General features: G+C 38.9%; 1 protein-coding gene across 1 annotated transcript; it reads right to left on the minus strand.

Annotated features, from left to right (window-relative positions):
• Positions 1-13,970: 13,970 nt before the first annotated feature.
• On the minus strand, positions 13,971-27,482 carry LOC116663847 (epsin-1-like). The gene is given in 3 exon segments (XM_032480807.1): positions 13,971-14,435; positions 14,437-15,058; positions 27,394-27,482. Coding segments are annotated over 3 exon segments (894 nt in total). The 3' UTR covers positions 13,971-14,252.
• Between the last annotated feature and the right edge of the window lie 513 nt (positions 27,483-27,995).

Genomic DNA, 27,995 nt, shown 5'->3' on the forward strand with positions numbered 1-27,995 from the left:
TGTAAATTATTGCTTAGCTCACTTTAAAATGAGTTTGCCTTTAGGAGGCTTTCTGATTGTCCACTGACCCACTTCCAGAATCTTTTTTCCTGTTTTAAATAATCTAAAAGAAGCATCTTAGACAGCCTGGAACATAAGCAGGGGGTGGACGACTTTCTTCTCTAGAATCTATTCAGGTTTGTAGTTCACATGGTCATACTGGCTTATGAAGATTTTTTTGGAAAATAAAGGTAATGGTATTCTTGGTGAGTATTTAACTACAAAGATGAATTGTATTTTAATTATGTGTTTTGATGGGTAATTTTATGCCAACTTGATTGCGTCACAGGGTGCCCAGATGTGTGGTCCAACATTACTCTGGGTGTGTCTGTGAGGGAGTTTCTGGGTGAGATAACATGTCAGGCAGTAGATGAGGTAAAGAGACTGCTCTCCGGACCATGAGTCAGCCTCATCTTGCATAGGAAGACCTGAGTGGGACAAAAAGGCTGCTTGGACGCCCTCACGGGGAAATCAGTCATTCTCTGGCTCTGCACTGGAACTGAAACATCAGATCAGATGTTTTTGGAAATATTTCTAAATACGAAAAGTCTAAATAGTAGGATAGTGAAAACCCATTTACCTTCAACCTAGATTCGCCGATGGTAGACGTTCACCACATTTAATTTTCTTCCCCTTCTAGTCGCAGGTAATTTGCATGCACATGTGCGCACGCGTGTTGTAGTGTTTTCTTGTAAGTTGCAGACACTACGTTTTACCTTGTCTTCTTCCACGTGGGCCTTCTAAGAATAACTTCCTACATAACCACAGTAACATCCTCACACCTCTACCATTTCAATTAAATTGTTACCACTAAACGTAATTCCACAATCAAATCCTCTCATTTACTCTGAAAGTGGCTTTCATTGTCTTTTTTTTAAAGTTCAGGATTCCATAAAGGCTTATATACTGAATTTGATTATTGTCCCTAATCTCTTTAAATCTCAAACGTTCCCCAAGCTGCTTCTCCAAATGTCACTCTTTTAAGGTTTCAAAGTCCATTGTTTTGTGTAATCAATCAAATTGTGAATTTGCCAGATTATTTACTCACCATCAGTTTCACATTAAACATTTTTTTGGTGTGGAGTACACTTTTTGCATTGTGTCAGGAGACATACGATTTCAGACTGTCCCAATTGGCAATGCTTAATTTGATGAATTGGGTAAGCTGGTGAACACCAGATATCTCCATTTTAAAGGTGCATCATCCCTTCATAAGTACAATTTGTAAGCAGTTTATGGGGTGCTGTTTTGAGATAATATAATTTTCTTGTTCTCGAACTATTTTCATGATTTTGCATGCATGCATGATGATTCTTGCTAACTATTACTTTAATGGTCACGAAATGATGATTTTCTTATTACAGCATATTTTCCTTTTAGGCATGACTTCATTAGTCTTTGAGCACGTGCTTGCTTTCTGGACAAGGTGTTTCAAGTTGGTATTATATTTTTCCTGCCCCAGATTCAAAATAAATTACTTTTGTAATGGTTCAGTGTCTTTTTGATGGAATTGATACTTAGAACCAATATCTGTGTTAAATGAAAATTCCAATGTTTCATTGGATGGAAGTAGAACAAATATGCATTTATTTTTATACTTATAAATATTTGAGTTCATGTTGGCATTTCTAATTCAGATTTACCATTGGATTTTTTTTTCTTCTCTTCACTTTTTAATTTTCTCTTATGGAGGATATCATGGTTCCTATTAACATTAATATATTTATCTATTTATTTCATATTACAATGTTCATAAAATCATTTCAGAGTTACCGTACCAGTATTACTTCTAAAAATAAACCTACTAATTAAAGTCTAAGATTTCTTTGTAGTTGTGTTTGCCCTTAGGGTTTATCCCACTGAAGATATGAAATCGTTTTGCCACTTAAAAGAGTTAGTGGAGAGGAAGTTGTCACCTCAGGGATGTAGAGAGAGTGAGCAGAAACACTGCTCTCACCTTTACAGTAAGAAAGAAGCTGGAAAAAATGCAAATCAATTCCCCTTCTGGATTCCATCAGAAAAGTAAGGGTGAAAGGTAAACAATGAACATGAAGTCTGGAGAGAGACAGAAACCAACAGGGAGACACAGGACCTGAGGGTCCGCTTGCTTGGACAGATGCTGCCAGAAGATGAAAGCTAATATGGAGAACAAGCTAGAAATGTTTAATGAACTGCTGGAGTCCAACCCTTGGCTAGCAGAGAGGGACCCTGCACATAGAGGAATCTGACCCTCCTGTAAGATTTTCCTCACAGGGAAAATCGGTAAGAATTTTTAGAAAGATTCTCTCTTGATGATGGTTGCGAGTGGATATCAGCCCAGATCAGTCTTGTCTGTTTTATCCATGAATAAAAAGCCTTACTCTGCAGAGGAAACGGAAAGTAAAAACTGTAGCTTTGAGATCCACTGGAAACCCATTGTGGTTAAGGAATGGTCAAAGGGAAAGAAAAATGAAAACCTCTACCCACAGGGGAAGGCGGGCATATATGCTATGATCAGCATTCCCACTGAGGGAGGAGCAGAAGCAGGCTCCAATGCCACAGCCCCAAAGGTTCGTGGTTCCTGTCTCACTTTAAGCCTTGGTCAAAATACCAAGAATGTTTCCCGGTGCCACATCACCATACTGGCGAGAAATAAAGAGAAGGACAAGAAGAATTTACTGCGAAGGCAGCGTGGAGAGAAGCCAGAGACTGATTCTATTTGAGAAGCAATTCAAAAGAAAATTCCTAATCTAAAAAACAAAAACAAAAACAAAAAAGCAAAGCATAAATACAAAACGGAAATAGACTCACAGACATAGAATACAAACTTGTGGTTGCCAAGGGGGCAGAGGGTGGGAAGGGATAGATGGGATTTCAAAGTTGTACAATAGATAAACAAGATTATACTGTACAGTACAGGGAAATATACACAAGGTATTATGGTCGCTCACAGAAAAAAATGTGACAATGAGTATATATATGTTCATGTATAACTGAAAAATTGTGCTCTACACTGGAATATGACACAACATTGTAAAATGATTGTAAATCAATAAAAAATGTAAAAAAAAAAACAAAAAACAAAAACAAACAAAAAAAGAAATCCTAAACAAAGCAGAGACGCTCAAAGACAAGAAGGAAGAAAACTTTGATAAAAATTCTCTGATAATTAGTCCACAAACTAACACAGCTGTCATAAGCATAGGTAACACAAATAAAACATAAGCAGAATATGAAGTTTCTAGTGCACTTAGGATAACAATACCAACATCAAACTTCATACTTAGTGAACTACTGATTATATTAATACAAATCCCCATAGGGGAGACTTGAGAGGAAGAAAGGCTTGTTGATCTTCAGCCATAATCGTATCCAGTGTTCTATACAACATGTCCAGCTTTCAATAATGAAAAAAAGGTAAAGAAACATGGAAGAGACAAAGCAAGGTAAAATATGAAGAAATATCACCATCACTGGAATCAAATAAAAAAAAATTGTAAGAGGGATGGAATTAAAAGAAAGAATTAAAAAAAAAACCTGCAATATGATGGCCTTTTGACAGGGTCATCAGTAGTCTCAATACAGCCAAGAAAAGAGTCATTGAACTTAGAAGATAGGTCTGTAGAAATTACCCACTCCAAAAGTAAAGATAACGGAGGTGAAAAGCAACGTATAAGAGCTATGATCAATAGAAACCATTCTAAAAGACATGTAGTTGGAATCCCAAAAGAAGAAAAGAAAATGGAGCAGAAAAAAATATTTTAAAAAAAAATTATTCCCAAAGTTTTTCCAAAATGAATGACATCTCAAACCACAAATTCAAAAAGATTAATAGAACACTAAGCAAGATAAACAATTTTTTTGCATAGACATATTAAATCGAAACTACTAGAAAATCAATAAAAATTCTTGAAAGATATTGAAGTTGGGCCATCAGCAAAAGAAAAAGATCAATTGTCACCAAGGGTGGTGGAACTGAAAAGAGATTTCAACAGAGAGACCGTGGAAGGAGATTTTAGTGCAACTGAACCATTTTTATGATGCCATGGTGATGGACACATGACTGTGCATTTAAAAACCCATTAAAGGGTGAACTTTACTGAATGTAAATCTTAAAAAAGCAAGCAGGATTGTGGAATCCTAGGATGAAATGTGAACTGTGACCAATGAATCTATTCTTTGTACGTGTATGGCATATTCACATCAGCAGAGGTCAGTGAAAAGGAGCTGACTTGATACATTTGGAAAAGTGTATTTTGACCGTATTTTATAAGACTAACAAGAAAAACAACTGTACATAAAATCTCTGCTTAGTTGATGACTTTGTACCGCACGGCGATACGGATTACCAATATTGAGGATGCTTTGCGTGTATACTAGACTTGAGCAAATCATCAAATGCATTACGGAAAGAAGCCGGGTCTCTCACTACATAGAAGGTGTAAATGAACAAGGAGGGAGGAGGCTGGAATGAATACCGGGGTACTGGATTGGACGAGACATCAGCGTGCACTCCGGTTTATTGTATCACATGTACATGTAAGAAAGTAAATACAAAAGTGTCTGCACGAGTTTTACACATACGTATATTTCCTAGCTCTCTGCTGAGAAAGGTAAAGACACAGAGATAACACAGTAATAGTGATCCAAACCCAAGGCACAGATTTGGTTTCTAAACACAATTTACCAATAAAAGGAACTGGGACTCATTAAAGAAAGGGCTCATTCTAGCCATGGAGCAAGGAAAATAGGGGTCTGACACATCTTCTAGTTCTACAGATAAGGAGGAAAAAATATAGAGGCATGTGAAACAGCTCCCAATGGCTAAAATTGGAACAACCTGAGGAGCAGTATAAATAATGACAGCATTGTAATGAATTATAATCAAAATAGCAAAGCAAGTATTATGGAATTCATGCTAATGTAAATAAATAGGGAGGAGGGGACAGCTCAGAGGTAGAGTGTGTGTTTAGCATTCACGAGGTCCTGGGTTCAATCCCCAGTACCTCCGTCGTTAAAATAAATAAAATAAATAAGCCTAATTACCTCCCCCCCCAATAATATAAATAACCCCCAAGAAAACAATAAATAAATGGCAGCATAAATAAATAAATGAATGGGGAGAAGGACGCACTGCCTCCATAAAGAGTCCAATTTATAAATACAGAAAAAGTGAGGGATACGGAAAGTCTCTGTAATAATGGCTGCAGGCAAAATGCTCTGATGACTGCTGTAGGAAGAACACTTTATATGAAGGAAAAGGCTCTTTGAATTGAGTTAAAATATCCTCTCAAATTATTTTTACTTGATGTGTTGATTTTTTTTTAAACTTTTTAAAATTCAAGTATGGTCAGTTACAATGTGTCAATTTCTGGTGTACAGGGTAATGTTTCAGTCACACATATACACACACATATTCATTTTCACCTTCTTTTTCATTATAGGTTACTACAAGATATTGTTTATAGTTCCTTGTGCTGTACAGAAAAAGCCTGTTGTTTATCTATTTTATTTATACTAGTTAATATTTTCAAATCTTATCCCTTCCCATCCCCTTTTCCACCGGTAACCATAAGTTTGTTTCTATGTCTGTGAGTCTGTTTCTGTTTTGTAGGTAAGTTCATTAGTGTCTTCTTTTTTTTTTTTTCTTCTTTTAGATTCCACATATAAATGATATCATACAGTATTTTTCTTTTCTTTCTGGCTTATGTTACTTAGAATGATGATCTCCAGGTCCATCCATGTTGCTGCCTATGTGCTGCTTTTAAGGTAAGTCCACAAATTGGTAACTGTCCCTCTAAAAGGTGGAGCTTAATTCCCTCCCCTTCAGTGTGGGCTACACTGCATCTCATTTGTAACAAAAAGCTTCTGGCAAGAGAAAACTAGTCATTTTTCAGTGAAGAAACTTGGCAGATACCATATTAATCAAGTAATTGACGTTAACATCACTGGAATTAACTCCTACTAGTATCATATTCTCCTGTTTGATACAGTGGCACTTCACATTCGTGGAGTTCTTCCCCAAAATACATATTCCCAGTTGAATCATGATCAACTCTTAGACAAACCCAAATTGAGGGATATTGTGAAAAAGAGCTGACTAGTACCTTTCAAAGCTAACAAGGTCATGAAAGACAGGGAAAGACCAAGAAACCGACACACATTAGCCTTGACTGTGGAGTCCTGGAGACCAAATGCAATGGCGATCATGACTTATTCTACAGAAAAAGGGCTCAAGTAGGAAAACCTGTGAAATCTGAATAAACTCGTCACTAGTATTCTGACAATATCACCTTTGAAGTTTTTGTAAATATTCGATCATTATATGAGATAGCACTAGGGGCAGCAGGGGACAATTAGTACCATCTTTGCAATTTTTCTGTGAATCTACAATTATTTCCAAATTGAATTTTTTAAAAAATCAGCAAAAATTATGATGGATTACTTTTTTTCCTTTCTATAGTTATATTATCTGTTTTACCTACAGAAAGTTTCCAATTTCATCTTCCTAATTTAAGTTTTATTTTTAAAATTGTAAGTAATTTATATGCTTCAAAATGCAAAACTAGGAAAAGTAATATTATACAAATGTCATGTCTAGTTCCCTCTCTTTAACTCTGTTCCCATGCACCCCCTCAATGTGATGATTTTTATTAATTTCTGGTTGATCTTTCAAGTACTACTATTTTTTCTGGTTCTGTTTTGTTCTCTGGTATTTTATTTTGCTATTTAGAAAAATCTAATTTTACAGACTCGTGTTTAATTTCATATGAAAAACTTTAATGAAGCAGTTAAAGTTAACCTGGGCCCTCTCTCAACTGGAAAGGCCATCTTTGGTTAGATTTCTTAGGACAGGGTTAATAAATATAATATTCCATAAATTCTTGCATGTTTAAAATTGTTTCTCTGCGACTCGGATGATTTGAATCGGCTTGTTTGGATATGACATGTATTTTTAATTAACTTCATTCCTTATTCATCTTTTCTCTCTCGTTTTGGTTGTCCCTCCTACAGGCATATCACAATGTGGCACAGCGCACAACAGTCCCTTTCTCCTTGAAAATCATTGGACTAATTGCCTTCATTTTATTCTTTGTTGCACTGAATCATGTCCTGCAGGATGGGACTCGCACATGGTTACATAAAAGCTTTCCGTTATGCAAGTGTTATTCCGATGACCACGATGCGGGATGTCCACCGTTCTGCTCTTGCCTTTCGGTTGCTGTTTCCTTCTTCCTCCCCATTTCTCCGCATTCTTATTCTTTTAAATACATATTCCTTTTGTTTGATCCTCGCTTTTTCCTCCCAAACTCCAGACAAATTAGAAATTTATATCACCATAGGTTTTTTCTGTGTGGGTGGGTATGAAAGACAAGGCTCAAAAAACACTGCTGTTTGATGAAACAATATTTTTAAAATATAAAAAAAATATTTTATACAAAATATAAATATGTACTCTAGAAATCAAGCAAATGTGCAATGACTCAGTTCATCAATCAATGGATTACTTAATAAAAAAAAGTGGTGGCAAAGCCATTCACCTCATTGTTCGTTAACATCTATACATCCTTCAGAGACCCCATATAGAGCAACTGATGCTTTGCTGACAGCTGTCAAAAATTCTGTCTAATCCCTTAGTTAGTTAGTTAGTTGATGCATCTTTACCCATCCAGTCAATGAAAGTGTTATTTTGAGCTCTTTTTATGTTCTAGATCCAGGGGACACAGCAGTGAACAAAAGGAAAAAAAAAAATAGCAAAAACCTTACCCTCAACAGGGAAGCAACCACGTCGAGAATGGAACCACGTGAAGTCCGCATTGAAAGCACACCATTTCAGAAGCACAAAGTACGTGTTAGGTTCCCATATAAACTCCAGTTTAGGAAAAGGAACAGAAGAGAAAGCTCAGGGGTGAACTGGGGTCCTGCAACAAAGGTGTCTAAGAAAGCAGACACCCCATATTATCATACCGCAACCAGGGGTGTAGATACCATGAAGAAGCTTCATGTGCACCGACTGGACAGGAAAAGATACATAAGAACCTCTCTTTACACACTGTCTTATGTCTTAATTGATTAGTCAATATATTTTACATGGGCTCGTCAAATCTAATATACATAATATACATATAATGTGCATATTATATATTATTTATACACATTATACATGTACTTAATGCATATACATATAACATATGTGTATATAATGAATACCCATTTTTTTATTTTAAAATAATTATTTCATAGAAAGTTGCAAAGATAGCACAGGGAGGCTTCCTGTGCCCCTCATCCCGCTTCCCTCAAGTATTAGATCTTGCACAATTAGAGTATAATATTGAATCCAGAAATTTCATTTTGAAGGATCGTACATTTCATCGTCTTTGGATTACACGTGTCTATTCATGTAACCATCACTACACTACGTCAAGATACAGAACTATTCTGAACTATTCCATCACCATGTCTTCCCTAACCGTCTCATAACTCTTGGCAACCACCAAGCTCTTTCCCATGTCTACAATTTTGTTTGGAGAACGTTATATAAATAGAATCAGGCAGTGTGCGACCATGTGGGACAGTCGGCTTGTTCACTCGGCACGATGCCCTTGAGATCCTTTCAGGCTGGTGGGTGCGCCAACAGTTCAGTCAGTTTTATTTCTAAGTAGAATTTCATGGTATCACGGTTGTTTAACCATCCACTTCCTCATTGTTTCCAGCTTTGCTCTCAACAGCCACGTGTAGGCTTTTGTGTGGACACGTTTCATTTCTCTGGGATAACTGCCCAGTAGCATAACTGTGAGGTCATATGTTAGATGTAAGTTTAATTTTTTTTTAAGTAACTGACAAACGATGCTCCAGTACTAGTCCACATTCCCACCAACAGTGGTTGAGGATTCCAGTTCTCCTGCATCCTTGCCAGAGTTCAGTATAGTCACAGTTTCTGATTTAACTCTTCTGCCAGGTGTGCAGCGATACTTCATTGTGCTCTAAATTAGCAGTTCTCTAATGGCTAGCGACGCTGACCATCCTCTCTTGTGCTTGCTTACCACCTCTACATCCTCTTCAATGAAACATCTGTCCATGTCTTTTCCCATTTCCTAGTCGGATTAGGTGTTTAATTTTGACAGTCAGATGCCTGTCTTGTCATGAATGGATTGCGGTGTTGGTGTCATCTCTAAGAACTCTTCCTCAAGCCCTAAGTGCAGAATATTTTCACCTATGTTACCTCCTTAAAGTTTTATACTTTTACAGCTTTACATGAAAATCTATAATCTGTTTTGAGTTAACTGTTTCTATAAGTTTGGAGGTTTAAGCTGAGATATAATTCTTTATAGTGAATAGTCATTGCTCCGGTACAATTTGTTGAGATGTCTTCTCATCTTTGTCAAAAGTCATTGGTCATACGTGTGCAAAGCTATTAGTGAATTCTCTGTCCTGCTCAATATTTCTGTCTGTTCCACTGTGAATACCGCAAAGTCTTGACCACCGAAGCTGTACAATAAATCTTTTATAATCCTGCTATTCTGCCTTTTCAGAATGGTGGCTGTTCTGGTTCCCTTAACTTTCCATAGCAATTTTAGAATAAATGGACTTATATCCAAAATAAATAAATAAATAAACTGCTCAGATTTTGATCACGATTATGTTAACCTTGTATAACAATTCTCTGCAGAGAACTGACATCTTTACAATGTTGAGTCCTTCCACCTATGGCATGTCTCATCATTTATTTGGGTCCATTTTGAGACACAATGTATCTCATCATTTAGATCTTTTTTTGTGTGTGTTTTCTTCATCCACATCTAATAGCATTTAGTTTACAAGTCTTGTACATGTTTTGCTAGATTTAAACCTCTGAAGCATCTTTGAGAGGTTTTAATGGTATTGCATTTTTATTTTTGGATTCTACATGTTGATGATTAGCACACAGAGATGCAATTAATTTTTGTATGTTGATCTTATATCTCAGGGTCTCGCTGGATTCAATTATTAATACTTGAACTTTCTTGGGTTTTTTTTTTTTTAATTCATTCCTTAGGGATTTTTATGTAGACCAAATTCCCATCTAAGCAGCCACTAGTATGAACCTAGGTAGGAAGGACAGAGGTACCTTTTGACTTTCCTGCATGTGGTCTCCACTGACAGTATGCGGAAGGTCAGACTGCCCTCGCTAAGTATTAATGAAAATGTGACTCTCCTCAAGACCTCCCCTGATGTCTCTCCACACAGGTAAGGGAAGAGGACCTATGGTGGGAGTGACGTGTAGGGTTCTTATACGGTGACCACTTAATAGGAACCACAGGGTTAGTTTATTACCACTCCTCAGTGATGAGAGTTCTGGTTCCCTGCTATAGCTTCCCTGACATCACCCTGACTATGAATTTGGGGCACCTTGCTACACCCTGGTAAGGGTGCAATTTTGGATTTCCACTCAGTTTTTGCTGGTGATGCTAAGAGTACGGCCTCTGTTTTTCCCTTTGTTTTTTTGTTTGTTTTGCTTTTTTTTCTGCAGTAGAGTGGTTTCTTCCTAAAGTTTCTGTCCTGTTAGACAGCCCATGTCTTGGTCCTTTAGCAGAGAAAGTAGGCTTTTCTTGTTGTTTATTTGTTATTTATTTTTCTTGAATCTGTGTCCCTTGGTATCTCCGGGCAGCTGGCTTCACAGTCTGGGAGGACGAGACAAATAGAAACCCCAGGAAACTTACTACTGTGCTGTCCTCAGTTACCTCTGTCCTTAGCCAGGCTGTCTACTTTTCTTCACCATGTGTGGTCTTTAGATGTTTGTCTTCTTCATAATAACCAGGATTTTCAGCCGCATTTACCAGGAGAAATAAGGGAAATATGTCTTTTGTGTCTCTGCAGAACAGAAGTTTCTGTAATATGTGTGTGTATGTATATAAATATTTATATATATATATTTAAATTTTTATTTATTTATTTTTTTAATTTTTGGAGGGAGGTAATTAGGTTTGTTTATTTATTTATTTATTTGTTTGTTTGTTTTAAATGGCTGTACTGGGGATTGAACCCAGGACCTCATGCATGCTAGGCACACACTCTACCACTGAACTATATCCTTCCATCTCTGTAATATATTTTTAATCAAGCTATTTAGATAGACAGAGACCCCCAAGAATATTTACCTGGAGCCCTGGACAACTGAGGCGCAGCCTGTCCAGGACCGTGTAACATAGCCATACCTGCAGACAGATGGGCTGGAAGAAAGCGTGTTTTCAGAAAAGCATAATGCACCTCAATTAGAACTGGGGCTCTCTTATCCCAAAGAGAAAACAGGTATGTAGTAGGCAACCTGAGCTGTGTCTGCTACAAATTGTTTAACAACTGACTTTAAAATAGCTAGTGATCTCGGAGGCTCCAGTGAGCTTTCGGTTGAAAATTAAAAAAAAAAAAATTATATATACTTGTGAGACAATCCACATGTATAAAACAGATTAATGACATGTTGTGACATGAAGGAAGCCAAACTAAAATGTTGGAGAAGTCCGAGAGACCAAATATATATGTGTTACAGCAGTGAAAATAACAGGGCTGATCTCAGTTTCAGGGTCTAGGTGACCCAGGTGAGGGAACACCTGTGCTCTCTGCAAGGTTAACTGATGTAGAATCTTTGGATTTATGAGCCTCAGAAACCCCCACTTCATCCCAGGATAGCACAGTCTTAAAGGAAGCAGAGAATGTCATTCAGAGCTTAGCAAACACTAAGAAAGGTGGACGAAATGTTAGAAATATTGGAAAGTTAGAAGGCATTTGATAAATATTTTTGATTTGTATGCAGGTCAGTGAATATTTCTGAAACCCTAACAAAGTTCTGGAAATTCACCAAGAATTTGGGAAGAAGTGATAGTAATTAATAGAAAGTTTGACTGATCGATGACTCTTCAGAAGAAGCTCCTTAACTAAATGATACTGTTAATTAAGTTGCTTTAAAAATTTTATTAGCCTTTATTGAATGACTACTCTCTATACATTTTACATCCAAATACTTTTTTCCAATATTACATTTTCATTCACTCAGTATGTTATTAAAATTCTAAATAGACATAGTATAAAAATTGGAAAGTATCTTGGGTTTACAATGGAAAGCAAATCTCCCTTTTATTCCTGTACCTGGCAACTTGGTATCTTTCTTCAAGGACAAGCACTGTTTATGTTGTTTTTACATATCTTTCCAATAATAAGCACATACGTGTGAATGAGTGTGTATTTCATTTTACTCAAATGGCAGCATCAGCAGCAAATTATTTGTATCTCTATGGCTTCATAACAATGTATCTTGGAAATTTTTTCTCACCACATTGATGACATCTCATCCCTTTAACATGTTTTACATATTCAAGAAAAACTTTATTTATATAGATGGTATGAGAGAACATACATAAGGGAATCGCCTTTCTTTTCTACCTTCACATTTAGCTGCATATTTTATCATATGAAGGTTTCCACAATGTTTCTAAAATTGTTATCATTTAACATTTCTACAAACACAGTTACTGTGTTACAATTTAATAACCTGGTTAGAATGCGGTTACATAACATTTTTTCACTAGGACATTTTCCCGCTGGGTTTCTTGAGACTTTGTATAGGGTGTTAATTATGGTTCATTTCCCCAGCGTCTGATATAATTCCTGGAAGATAATAATGACATCCATTGTTATTTATTGAGCGTTATGCACTAGAACATGGCCATGGGCTTTGTCACTGTTTATCTTTTATAACCTGCTAAATCAATCTAGCAAAGAGGTAAAGTTATTATCCTGTTTTTAGAGATGATGAAAACAGAGTTTACAGAGGTCAAATCACTCTTTTATAAATGATGAGCATTCATGAACTTTCCTGCAAAAGTTCAACCCTAAACCCTGATCTCTCTGGAATTTCACTGTATGTATTTCCCTCATCATTTAAAAAAACAAATTAATAAAATCAATGACCAGAATCAGTTTCTACCAAATCATGACTCTATTTAAATGTGTCCTGTTGTTTCTCATCTGTATTCTTTAGTAAAGATAATTAAAAACAAACAAAAAAGCTAAGCATGTTATAAATACCAAAGCAGTAACATTTACTCAGAAAGTTCAAGGAGAAACTTTTTCTATAGATTCACATAATATCCAGTTTATCTGGTTCCTAGTAATTAATAAGAGTGTGCCCATTTCCCCCACACTTACATTTCAAATTAAATTCTGTTTTTCATTCAATTTACATAACACTTGTGTGTTTATTGCAAAAATCCAAAGTCTTGTATGAAATCAAATATGTCATGTACCCTACGTTACACTTTTTCCTTGGAAACCACTGGAAAAATAATTAGATCAGATCTTCTATACGTTCACTAATTTTCCCTCTACTTCTATTGATTGTGAAAAGAGGTGTTGAAGTTTCCAACTATAACGGTGGAAGTGTGGCATTGTTTCTTTCTTATTTTAGTTCTGTCGGTTTTTCCTTCATTTATTTTCAAACTCCTGTTACTAGGTGTTGATACGTTTCGGAGTCACGACAAATATTGGATAATTGCTTTTTTCATCATTGTTTAATGTCTCTTGTTATCCTTGCTTCACAGATGAAGAAAAGCATCTTCCCAGGATGAATCAGACCCCCAAGTCTCTTACAATTCATTTGGATGATTTAGATAATAAGATTTAGGACTTTAAGTGAATAAGGTTTAAATGAGGTTTTAGACTTGGAGCTGATACTAGAATTATTAAAACTTTTGAGTGTGTTGTTATGTGGCGAATGTATTTTGCATACGAGAAGGATATGAATTTTGGGGGGGGGCAAGTGAGCAAAGGGCAGACTGTTGTGAGCTGAATCACACCCCACTCAAAAATATGTTGGAGTAGGAAACCTTTGTACCTCAGACCATTACCTTATTCGAAAATGGGGCCTTTTTTTTTCCCCCATGAGAATTGCCATTTATTCCCAAAATTGCCAAAATCATCACCAAGGATTCACTGAGGGATGCAGAAGGGGAGGAGGAGGCTCAAACACTGATTGAGGGACCAGTCAGGAGATGGAGGGACGGGGAGTGGGTGGGGGGACCGCCAGCTGTCCCTCCCCCTTCTAATGCCATGGGACGGGTCCTCCGCTGGCCAGCTCCCTGCCCATCCCCCATGCCCAGTTGCTCTCTGGGGAGGCGGGGTGGAGGGCATGGGAAGAGGGTGTGGTATGAGTGGGCCCCAGGAGGGAGAAGGGTGCTGGGAGGGGGCAGGGGTTCCTCGCTTCACATGCACTCACAAATATGGTCGCCCAGGCAGCAGAAATGGGGGAAGTCCCTTCCCTCCCTGGGTTGTAGGAGAAAGGGATTAGTGTTGGGGGCTGGGGGTTCTGGGGGCATCATGGGGGGCAGGCCAGGGCCCCTGCCAAGGCGAGAGATGCATGTTGCTGGAGCTGCAGAGACCGGGGGGCACGGGGCTGTAAGGCAGCTGGTTCAGGGTGAGCATCACAGGGGGTGCGGGCTGGAGGTGGGTGGTGATGGAGTGGCCAGCAGCCGGGGATGCGGTCAGCAGGAAGGAGTGGGAGGCCTTGGCTCCTGGCTGAGTGGGGCCCGGCCGGCCCACCAGGGAGTCCAGGTCGACCAGGGCTGCGCTGGGCCCCAGGAAGGACTTGGGCATCTTCCACGTGGGCGGAGTCAGGGTTGGGGTCGAAGCAGCCGCGGGTGGGGGGCTCCCTACAGCCTCGGCCAGAGAGCCCCCCACCCCACTCAGGTCAAACGCTCCAGGGCTGCGGGCTGGCACCTCTCTAGCCAGCAGCTCCAGCTCCCCTGGAAGGAGCCGAAGAGGGGGCTCAGGGGTCAGGCTGGGGACCCCGAAACTGAGGCCACGGTACCGAGTGGCAGGGCCCAGAGCCAAAGCCGGTGGGTGTGAAGCCAAGAAACTGCCGGTGAACAGGCCCAGCCTGCTGTCACCTGCTGGGGTCAGTCCTTGCTGGTCCTTTCCCGAATGGTCCCTGACCTGGAAGGTGTCAGAGGGTGTGACTGTTTCTGTTTTATATTTACGGTCATTTGTGATTGTTTCTTGGAAATAGGGCCTTAACAGAGATAGTAAGTTTAAAATGAGGTTATTAGGGTAGACCCTAATCTAACATAAAGCATGTGTTTATAGAAAGGGGAAATTTGGACACAGAGAGAGACATGCACAGAGGAAGATGGCCATGTGAAGCTGGCGAGTTGGGGTGAGGCATGTAGAAGCCAATGAACACCGGAGACTGCGGAGACTGTCTGGAAGCCACCATCACAAGAGGCAACAAAGGTCCTTCCCCTACAGGTTTCATGAGAGTGTATCCTTGCCAACACTGTGATGTTAGACTTGGGAGTCCCAGACCTGTGTGACAATAAGTTTATATCATTCTCAGCCACTCAGTTTTTTTTTTTTAAACTTTGTTAGAGCAGCTCCCAGCCAATAATATACCATAATTTTGAACAATCATATTTCAAGTATTTTTCAAAATGAATTGGAAACATATGTCCACAGGAAACCTGCACATCAGTATTCATTGCAGCTGCATTAGCGATTGCCAAAAACTGGAAGCAACCAAGATGCCTTTCAATAGCTGAATGGGTTAAAAACAAACAAACAAAATTATTCCATACAATAGATTACTTACTATACAACGATGGAAACAAATGAGCTTAGCAACCTGTGAAAAGACATGGAGGAACTCTGAATGCTTATTGCTGTGTGAAAGAACCCGGTCAGAAAAGGCAACATACTGTATGATCCTAACTATTTGGCAATTATGGAAAGGAAAAACCAAAAAGACAGGGAAAAGATCAAAGAAGATGTGGTATATTTATACAATGGAGTACTATTGAGCCATAAAAATGATAACATAATGCCATTTGCAGCAACATGGATGTTCCTGGAGAATGCCATTCTAAGTGAAGTAAGCCAGAAAGAGAAAGAAAAATACCATATGAGATCGCTCATATGTGGAATTAAAAAAAAAAAAAAGAAAGAAGAAAGAAAAAAGACAAATGACCATAAATATAAAACAGAAACAGACTCATAGACATAGAATACAAACTTGTGGTTGCCAAGGGGGTAGGGGGTGGGAAGGAATAGACTGGAAGTTCGAAATTTGTAGATACTGACAGGTATATATAGAATAGCTAAACAAGATTATACTGTACAGCACAGGGAAATATAGACAAGATCTTGCGGTAGCTCACGGTGAAAAAGAATGTGACAATGAATATACGTATGTTCCTGTATAACTGAAAAATTGTGCTCTACACTGGAAATTGACAACATTGTAAACTGACTATAACTCAATAAAATAAAATTAAAAAAAAAAGACAAGAAAAAGATCAGTGGTTACCTGGGGCTCAGGTGGGAGGGAGATAAAGATGAATAGGTGGAGCACAGATTTTTAGGGCAGTAAAACTATTTTGAATGATACAGTAATGGTAAGTACATAACGTTATGCATTTGTCAAAACCTACAGAACGGAACCACACAAAGTATAATGTCTAATACAAACTATAAACTTTGGTTAATTATAATATATCAATATGAGTTCATCAATTACAGCAAATGTACGACCCTAATGTAGGATGTCATCAGTAGGGGAAATTGTAGGGGATGGAGAATGAGATATGAGTTTTCTTCTGTACATTCTGCTCAGTTTTTTTGGTAAATCTAAAACTGCTCTAAAAATAAAATCTATTAATTGAAAAATAAAACTGTCAGAGGGAAATAAGTGTTATATAAAACTTAGATTGGCATTGGGCCGTGAGTCAACATCAGTAGGGTGTATGATATCTTGAAAATGCTCAGGGAAACTGGTAACACAAAAGCATGTATTTTTAATTGAAATGTAGTTGGTGTACAGTATTATGTTAGTTACAAGTGTTTTACGTAGTGATTTGGCATCTGCATCCATTATGAACTGATTACCATTGACAAGTGTGGTGACCATCTGTCCCCACACAGTTATTACAATGTTATTGACTGCATTCCTTATGCTGAACAAGATACATCTTTTCGTTTGTTTGTATCATCTTTGGGTTCATCTTGCTTTGGACTCTCTCTGCTTCTCAGACATGGGCCATGGATGTCTGTCTCCTTCCCCAGGTTAGGGACATTTCCATCTATTATTTCTTCAGATATGTTCTCTGCCCCTTCCTCTCGTCTCCTTCTGGGATCCCTATAACACAAATGTTGGTATGATTATACTATATCGGGAAGCTCTTAAACTATCCTTATTTTTAAATTCTCTTCTTTTTTTTTTCTGTTTGGAGATGTCTCCATTCTCCTGACCCATTCCTCTGCATCATCTAATCTCCTGTTGGGACAACCTGTGGGCCCAGAGGCACACTTAGTTCTTACACAGGGAACCGTACACTTCCACCCTTCCATTGTGGTGGGGCTGACTGACAGGTGGGGCTCCCCTGGCCTGCTTGGCTGTGAGGCCGTGCCTTGGCTATGGGCCCACGGGAGGGCAGGGTAGCTTTCCCATACAGTTGGCTGTGTGGTGTGGTGGAGCCTTGAGCTGTGGTGGCCAACTGATGGAAGACTGGATCCCCACATATCCGGGGGCCTGGGTTAGGTGCCAGCCCACTGCGGGGAGAGGCTGGGTCCTCATGGATGTTTGTGTAACCTGGGGTGGTCCAGGCCTGGTGACAGCCTGTGGTGGGCAGGTAAGCCTGAGTTCTAATAGGTCAGAGGGAGAATTCTAAAGTGACTTCTGCCGGTGCTGGTGTTACCACTGTCGAACAACCTCCTCAAAATTGCTGCCACTGGCATCTCCATCCCCTGGGGGTTTCAGTCTCCTCCTGCCCCTTCAGGAGGTTTCCTAAGAGCAGCAGGTGGGTCTGATCCAGGCTCCTTTCAGATGCCTGCTGGTGCCCTGGGACTCAGAGCACGTGAAGTTTTGTGTGTGGCCTTTACGAGTGAAGTCTGTCTCCCGTCACCCTCCTGTCCTTCCACACACAAGCCCTGCTGGCTTTTAAATGAGGTGTTCCTGGTGCAGGAGCCGCAGGCTGAAGACCCTCCCGTGGGGCTTGGACAACTCATTCTTTGGGGAGGGCCTCTAAGACTGTAACATTCCTCCTGTTGTGGGTCCCCAACGTGGAATTTCAGTCCTGACTGTACCTGTCTCATCCCCATCTACGTGTCTCATTTTGATTCCTTCTTTATGTCTTTAGCTGTGGAAAAGATTTCTGCTGGTCTTCATCCTCACAGAGAGTTGCTCTGGACCTAGTTGTAATTTGGGTGCATTCAGAGGAGGAGGGCGAGAGCAGCGTCTTCTTACTCTGCCTTTACGTCACCTCTCTCCAAAACTGTACACTTTATTAAAGTGCAATTTAAGCACAAGTCTAAATAAAAGTATATGCTGACAAAATTCTGCAGGCTTACCACACAGAGACCCTTCCTGAAAGAATTACTTAAAGTTAGACTTCAATTAGAAGTAAATTAAACCCGGAAGCAGAAACAGGATGCAAGCAGTAATGCACCAAAAATATTAAAAAACTCTCTAAATTGAAATTTTTAATGTCTCAGCTTGTTTTATCAACATAATAGCCAAAGCCAATTTTTTGTTCTTTCAGACAGGATTTCAGACCAGGATTTAGTTATTTAGGAAAAAGTAGCAATCCCAAATTTCATATTTCTAGACTATGGTAGACATTGGATGTGTGAATATAAAAACTTGACAAGCTAGTTGTTAATTTCCTATGTGATTAGATACTACCATGTTTATATTAAACTCCTGTACAGAACAGAAACTATCATTTTTTTTTCCATTTTCATATTCTTTTTCATTTAAGGTTATTACACGATATTGAATACAGTTTCCTGTGCTATACAGAAGACACTTTTTTTAAAATCTATTTTTATATATAGTGGCTAACATTTGTAAATCTCAGACAATCAAATTTATCCCCTCCCACCCCCTTCCCTGATAACCATAAGATTGTTGACTATGTCTGCGAGTCTTTAATTTAAGACATTTTATAGATAGCAGCCCTGGTGTCTCATCTTGGGATAAATTCCAGTTTCATTGGATTTAATCCAGAGCGGGAAGACATATAACAGCACAGGCTATCACTCTAATATGTGCTCTCTCATTTATAGCATCCTACCACACCTGCAATTTTTGTCCCTACAGGCTAAATGTGACAAACTAGTAATGGGTCCCCATTGTCACACACTAATGACAGCAGACAAGGTACCCAGCTCGGGTCAAATAGGCAACTTGATGACTCATTTTCTTTTGCACAACAGCAGATTTGTCAGGAATAAACAGAAGGCAGTCATAACGAGGTTTCTTCACAGATGTGCTTGCATATGGGTTGAGCAGCACAGATTTAAAATCCTTTAATTAATCTAACACAGAAAACTAAATGCTCTTCAGCCACGAGGGCATCTTGGAGGTGGGAAATGCGTGGAGGGTGTAACGTCCCCTCCATCACCTCCCTAAGTCACAGGTGCCCTTAGAAATCCCCATTTTCTTGGGGTTCCTTCAAAATCAGCTTGGGCATGATAAGTGTCATATGCCCATGGGCCAGAGTTTTGTTTCTAACCTTATTTATTTTAAGCCAGTTTAGCCTCCATAAGCACATATTACCAAGATTGATCTTCAAATTCTAAATGAGGCAATATATTCTTTTAAAGGTCTGGGAAAGAGAATCAGAAATAAAAACATGTGGGGAAAAAAGTAAGAAGGAAAAAAAAAAGGTAAGGATGTGTTAAGAATGCAGCTGTTTGGGGACACATTTAGTTCTAGACCCACTGTTAGCTCAGTAAGGATCCCCAAGCGATTTATTTAAATTTGCTCCTACTCAGTCTTCTTACATGTCATGAATTAATAATCATCACCTCTTTAGCCATTTCGTAGCATAAGTTGAGAGTCCAATTAGTCATTTTAAAAAAGCTCTTTGAAAGTATGAATTATCATATGACTGCCATCATCATTCTAGTTATTTTGCCAATTAATGTATTTTGGAAGTGTTTGAGTTTTTCAGTGGTTTGATAGTAGAGAGAGCCATCATTTTTCATTATCTCATTTGACTGAATGCCTCAGAATCTCTTTCTTAATGGCTCATGCACAAATATAAACAACACACACAGAGATGCAGACACCAGATTCACACACACACAAACACACACACACAGCATCCCTGAATGCTTAACTCATGTCGTAGTTGCTCTGTTGAGAAGGTTGGTGTTTAGAAGCTTAAGAAGGTAGAAATTTCCTTGGCAAACCAAATAGGAAAAGGTGAAACTGGAAAACAACTGAATTTCTAGCAGAAGAACAGTCACAGGGGAAGAAACATAAAAGCTAATGGTACTGAGTGAAGATTTGCATAATTCCTTCACCTCAAAATGAGCAAGGTCTTGTAGATCAGAAGTAATGATTCAAAAGCCAGAAATGTTATCCTATGCTAAATTATTCTTGGCCTTAAAAGGTTCAGAAAAATGCAACTGTAGCAGATTTCAGCATAAGTGCTGAGAATGCTGATCATGGCAGTGGCAGTGATGGACACTGGACTTCTGCATGGGTGTAGGTTTGGGTGGGGGAAATCTAGCTTGGAATGGTAGGGCTTTCGGAGTAGGAGACGAAGCAACTTTTACTCAGAATTTTACATAAGATATGGAAAATATCATTTTTCTTCATCTAGGGGAAAAAAAGATTCACCTCAAAGATGAAGATTGCATGTGTGGTGGGAGGGGGACTGGGGGCGGGTTGGGGGAGATGTGTTACTGATGTAGTCAAGGCTCCAGAATCTCACAGAACCGTATCTTTGTTTCCCTGTAATTGAAGTGTGTGTTCTTACTTCTCTTAAAATGATTAAAGAATACAATTTACGTGATGCAAAGAAACTTTATTTGATATGTCTTGATGGGAATGTTGTCCACTTGGAGAACCACAAGGAAGAAAGTGGCATGCTTTTACAGAGGAAAGAATAAGGAATATGGAAGGAAAACAGAAAATGAGTAGAAAACAGGGAAATAAGGACAGATCTTCCTAGACTTGCCATGGGGTCATGTGCCAATAAACCCACTGTAAGCTAAAAATATTGTAAGTCAAAGATGCACTTAATACACCTAACCTACGGAACATCGTTCCTGAGCCCAGCCTACCTTACACGTGCTCAGAACACTTACATTAAGCTACAGTTGGGTGAAATCAGCTAACACAGAGCTTACTGTATAATGGAGTGTTGAGTAGCTTATGCAGTCTATGGGGTACCGTACTGGGACTGAAACACAGAATACCGTGTGTCAGTGCAGACCCATTGTAGGTGTATATGGATTGTTTGCTTGCGTGATCATTTGGCTGACTGAGCTTGGCTCACTGCCTCTGCCCAATATAACAAGATGGTATTGTACCACATATTACAAGCCCAGGAGAAGGTCACAATTCAAAGTTTAAAGTATGGTTTCTACTAAATGTGTATTGCTTTCACAGCACCATAAAGCAGAAAATGCAAAGGTTGACCCATTGTAAGTTGGGGGTTGTCTGTAGAGAGCCCAGAGCTGTGCTGATGTTTGGAGACTGGTTGACTGGATAGCCCACATTTCCAGTCAAGGTTGCTGGACAGGGACACAAAAGTGACCTCAAAGTTTCAGTTTGCTGTTGTGGTATCCTGGGCAGGAGTGGCTCCGTCCTGGGCCTAGAAGTTCATTTCCGCACCTCCAAAGGTCCCACATCTGCAGTTCTTCTTTGGAGGAAGACTTCAGACCCAGGAGACCTCTCTGCTGATGCGTTCAGAGATCTGGAAGGAACTGAGATTGCATGACCCCCTGGAAGCAGCCCTTGGCCGAAGACAGACCACTCAGCAGCAAGAGAGAGAAAGCACGGTGACCCTGACACATGTCAGGTTACACATTACGTCTCTGATGTTACCTCTGCAGCTCATCAGTCCACATCCACCCAGGTCTGACTTCTTTCCCTTCTCTGCTCTGATTCTCCACTTCCTTAAGTGTCTCTTCCTCTCAATCTTCCTCAGTGAATCACTTCTCAGGGTCCACGTCTGGATATCTCCACCTAAGACAGAGGGTGATAATGCTGTCTCTCTCCTTGGTCACTTTACTGTTCCACGCAGGGAATTTTCTAACCACGCTCAAGATCTGGGGCCCTCTGTGGGCTAGAGACATGAGTGTCATAGGTGTTACTGACAGCAGTCAGGGCCTGGGATTATTAATTTTATCTGTCAATTAGGTTAGGCCACAATGTCCAGACATGTGGTCAAACATTATTCTGAATGTTTCTCTGGAGGTAGTTTAGGATGAGATTAAGATTCAAGCAGGTGGACTTTGAATAAATCAGATTGCCCTCTATACTGTGGGTGGGCCTCATCTAACCAGGCAAAGGTTTAAATAGAACAGAGGCCCGACATCCTCAGACAAAGAAAGAATTCTGCTAGCAGACAACTTCAGACTTGAACTACCACATCAGCTTTTTCCTGGGTCCATAGCCCACCAGCCTACTCTGTAGATTTTGGACTTCTGGATTTTGAATTAGTTTCTGTTTCTCTGGGGAACCCTGTCTAAAACAAGGCCTTTAAGAAAACTGTTCAGCAACTTTGACATTGGTGAGGCCTCAAGACTTCCTTTCAGTAGGAGATACATTATAACATGTACTGAATATTTTCTACTAGCCATCATAATTTAACCTTTTGTCAAGAGTGCTTGGATTTTAAGTATTTCTTTAAAATGTTGGAAAACAAGAAGTCAGCAGCCCTGAGACTAGTTATCTAGAGGGAATTCATAAATACTTAAATTAAAAGCTTAGAGCTATTTTTATGTCATCTTCTTAATTATGAGATTGGCTTTCCAAATAGTTTTTGAAACATTTTATTCCATGACTCTCTTAAATATTTTAATACTTCAGGTATATCAAAATATAAGATATCTTCTTCTTAGTTTATCCCCTAAATTATTGGTAAATTGTGGTCATCTTCTTTGGTCTTGCTGATTCTTCTCAACACCTTCCAAACCCACTACCCTTTGGAAGCATAGGACCTGCTCGCAAGCATGGATCCCACCCCAGGGAGGCCCACTAAAGCAGAACCCAGATTATGGAAATTCTGAGCTTCTGTTTCTGTGAGGAGGTCCTGACCTCTTACTCAATTATGCAGAGTCGTTCATTTTAGATCATCAAAATTTATCTCAAGATTAATGCAAATACATATGTGTTCAAGGTCGAAAGTGGGTTTTCTTTGCCTTCCACACACAAACACTCTCACTCACGGCTTTCTTGAGTAGGATTTATAAAATCCTAAAATTGCAATGAGTGAATGGACACTAAACATCATATGTTTTACTCCTTCATAATAAATGAGACTTGGAATGTTCCCTGACTTTTAAAACTTACCCGGCTAATAAATAGAATTACCAGAAAAGTACACTAAACTAAAACCATTCTTTCCCAAAACCATTTCTTACTTTTTTTTCCCACTTCCAAATTTTTTGAAGTATAATTGACTAATAACAGAGAAGTAAAGAATTTATTTCACTGTTTTGTTTTCCACACTTAGCCCTCTATCTGATTTCTCAGGTGCTTAGATGACAGTCACTCCGTGAATACATAGACAGATGAATGGCTGATTAATTATAGGAATTGTTCTCCAAGGTGACTTAGGCAGCTAAGGAAACTGAACTAGACAAGAACCATGATGAATGCCAGACATTAAACATATCCATATCTGTTTTTTTCTAGCTGATAAATCTTACAATTTTCCACAGGGGGAACAAAAGTGCAAAGATTAAAAAATAGTAATTCTCAAGAATTAATAAAAATCCTTAAGAGAGTAAATTTATACAAAGACAAATATTATCATAAAATTATGCTGCTTAATTCCATATTATTCTCTCATATCCACTTACATGTCTTTAGAATGACCTGACAGATGCTGGGAATTGCCTGGTCTTCACATGGAAGCCTTCTGTTTGTTGGACATCAGTTTCCCTTCACATGAAGGAAGCAAAGTCTCAGGCAGAGGGGCGTTTTATTCTGATCATCAACAGCTCCATTTCAGGTCTGATGAGATCCAACCGGACCTGCCTGAAGCTGTGGTCCATCTGATGAGTGGATCTTTCATACTTTGAAAATCATAATTTGGGGAGATTTTAAAATCTCTGTTCATTACATTTTAAAGATACATTCACCAATCTATAGCAATCAAGGGTCCTCAAAATCATGTTCCCAGGTAATATTTAATCTGATTTTATCATCCAAGATCTTTTTGGGGAAAAAAAGGTGCTAAAATCAATCAGTCCACTTGGTGCAATGACAACAAATCTCCTAACAGGGCACATGTTCCAGTTATTACTGAAGTATTTGCTCTAAGTGTGGCAGCAAAGGCACTGATAAAACCCTGGGCTGCCAAGTACCAGTTCTCAAGCCTCTCCAAGCTCACTCCTGAAGACAAATGCAACATGTTGCATCTATAGGAAATTATATTCAATAACTTGTAATAACCTTTAATGAAAAAAATATGAAAACCAATATATGTATATATATTCATGACTGGGACATTGTGCTGTACACCAGAAATTGACACATTGTAACTGACTATACTTCAATAAAAAAAAAAAAAAAACAAGCTGCTAAAAATATCCTAAATGTCCATGGACAGATGACTGGATAAAGCAGATGTGGTATATTTATACAATGGAATACTACTCAGCCATAAAAATGACAACATAATGCCATTTGCAGCAACATGGATGTCCCTGGAGAATGTCATTCTAAGTGAAGTAAGCCAGAAAGAGAAAGAAAAATACCATATGAGACCGCTCATATGCAGAATCTAAAAAAAAGAAAAGAAAAGACAAACTAACATAAATACAAAACAGAAACAGACTTGTAGACATAGAATACAAACTTGTGGTTGCCAGTGGGGAGGCGGGTGGGAAGGGACAGACGGCAGTCAGAGCAGAAGCAGCAGTGGTGTTGAGTCACAACCCCACCTGCCCCTCCCTGCTTCTCTTGGGTAACTGCTACTCTCATCTTCAGGTTAAACTCAGGTTTTATTTTGGCCAGAGTTCAAAATTTGTAGATACTGACAGATATGTATAGAATAGATAAACAAGATTATACTGTATAGCACAGGGAAATATATATAAGATCTTGTGGGAGCTCATGTTGAAAAAGAATGTGACAATAAATATACATATGTTCATGTATAACTGAAAAATTGTGCTCTACACTGGAATTTGACACAACATTGTAAAATGACTATAACTCAATAAAATAAAATTAAAAGAAAAACAAAATGCTGCATTTAAAAGGTGAGTTTTAGAAAATATTGCATTCATAGGAGAAAATTATCAAAAAGCTCATCTGTGTAAATGTTCAATTTTTCACAAGGGCTTATTTATTCCTTCAAATTGGGGCCTTATTAGTTGATTATATTTATGAATTCTTTAAGATTAAATGTGATAGATCCAAAAACAGAAACGAAAGTGGTATTTTTTTTCTATGAATCACTATTATTAAGCCAATATATTTACTGAAGAAAAATTAAATAAACAGGTCTGGATTATCTGAATATTTGTATTTTATTGAAGAATCATAAAACATTATAATTAATAAATACACACTTTAAAAAACCGAGTTCATTAGTAGATGTGTTTTCCTTAAATCTTTCATGGTAGGCGGATGGGTGCCTATTTTAAATGTTAATATACAACCATCTTTACTATCAAGACTTATGCTATGTGTTCAGGAGACACGTTTTGCAAGCCATATAAAATATTGCCAAATGAGGAAGAAATAAAATAATTAACTTGGAAGAGCAGAAATGAGCATGTATTCCTGGCTAGGACCCTCAGGTTACACTTGAAACTGCTATTAAGGAATAAAGGGAAATCAGAGACTATTCCATAAATTAGGATCTAAAACATATTTCCAACTCAGTTATTTATAAATATAGTTCTTAGAAATAACCATTTAATTAAAAATGCATCCTAGAAATTCACACAGTGCTCTGTGTACACAAACACAGCAGTTTACATCTGTGACGTGTAAAGGAGTAAAATTACTCCGTGGCTTTCCTTGAATACACACTCATTTTTCTACAAATAATACCCTGAATGAATGTAAATAAAGGAAACTTTCCTCCATTTGCTAATGAAAAAGGAAAAAAGAAGAGAGAAATTGAGACATATATAGAGAGATAGGGAACTTGTATAGAAATACTGAATTTCTGTTGCATTTCCCATTTCGGTGAATGGCTAACAGGTCTTCTCAGCCAGCCTCTCAGTGAGCCATGATACTAATATAAACACCTGCATTTTTCATACTTAAGTTAAATGATAGACCTAATTTTGAAAGTAATTATTGCTGAGAAGAGAAAAATGTATTTCTCTATTCCAAAAGCTAATAATTTTTTTTAAAAGGGAAGGCATAGGGATCCTGTCTTTTCAAATGCCCTTAAATTTGAAGCTTACCCTGTATTTACCTAATAAGTACGAGGTATTGATTTAGTAAATGAGCTCTTGGCCCCTGGATCATGGAGAAACCGGCTGAGAGCAGCACGTGCAGACACCATCGCTGGTGCAGCCTTGGTTACAGCACCGGCTGGCGCTGAACCGCAAATAAAACATTCTGGATTTGGAAGATCTAGCCGCCCCTATGAAAGACACTAACACATTCAGTTCAGTGCAGTGTCGCTAATACCTGCTATGTGGCTACACCGTGCAAGTTCTGGGAATAAGGGAAGGTTACCAGTGGGGCTTGTGAATTTCATATTTACAGAAAAATTGTGAGCTTTAGAGGAAAGTGTGTCTTCTATTATTCAGTCCTTCACCAGAAACATAACACCCGCTAAGTGTATAAATGGTACTTGTCACACTCCTGCGAAATGACTGCATATTCATAAATATTTATGTATGTGTAGATAGCTAGATGCAGATTACAGATAAACAGACATGTAGACAGAGGTCAATGGAGAGAGAGAGAGAAGGGCCGGGGGGACAGGAGCAGTCCGCCCCAGCGGCACCAGCTGACATTGTGAAATTCTGATGCCAATTTCACCTTCTCACTTGCGATCATTCTCCTGGTCCCTTCTGCCCCCAAACGGAGACTTCAGATGACATGAATAGCATACAGTTTTCAAAAGTGCCAAAACTTTCTAATAATCCCGGGTTTTGCATAGAACGGCTTTCGGTGAACAGCAATCAGAGCAGAAGCAGCAGTGGTGTTGAGTCCCCCTCCCTGCTTCTCTTGGGGAACTGCTGCTCTCATCGTCAGGTTAAGCTCAGGTTTTATTTTGGCCAAATACGATTCTTAACCAGAAACAGTTGAGCATTCCCAAAGACGCATTTGAACACTCCGGGATCCTTTATTGGTTGGCCCAGGAAGTGGAAGATGCTCCCGCAGTTTGATGAGCCCAACGCAGTGTTGCTGAGTACCTTGCAGTGTCCCGCACGCCAAAGAGCTGTCTGGTCCACAGTGCTGACGGCATGTTCTTGGAGGCCCCCGAGACATTGAGGAAGGCCATTTCACACAGGAGGACCAGTACCTATCAGTCCTCTGGGGCTGAGACTTCAAAATGTATTTATCCTGCCTTCTTTAGCTTCTGGCCTACAGCAGACTCTCACAAAATGCTCGTAGCATGAACAAGTGAGGGAAGGAATTTCCCAGCTACCTTCCCTGACCTCTTCATGGTGCTAGGTGTCCTGACACTCAACTCTGCACATGGCAGGTGCTAACTCTCTCTTTTTTTCTTTTTATATATTGATTCATTTTTTAAATTGAAGTATAGTCAGTTTACAATGTTGTGTCAATTTCCAGTGTACGGCATAATGTTTCAGTCATACATATATCATTCATTCATTCTCATACTCTTTTTCATTATAGGTGACTACAAAATATTGAATATATTTCCCTGTGCTATACAGTAGGACCTTGTTGTTTATCTATTTTATATATAGAAGTTAGTATCTGCAAATCCTGAACTCCCAATTTATCCCTTCCCACCCCCCTTCCCCCACCTAGTAAAAATATAACTTTT

The sequence above is a fragment of the Camelus ferus genome, chromosome 5 (assembly GCF_009834535.1).
Source record: "Camelus ferus isolate YT-003-E chromosome 5, BCGSAC_Cfer_1.0, whole genome shotgun sequence".
Lineage (NCBI taxonomy): Eukaryota > Metazoa > Chordata > Mammalia > Artiodactyla > Camelidae > Camelus > Camelus ferus.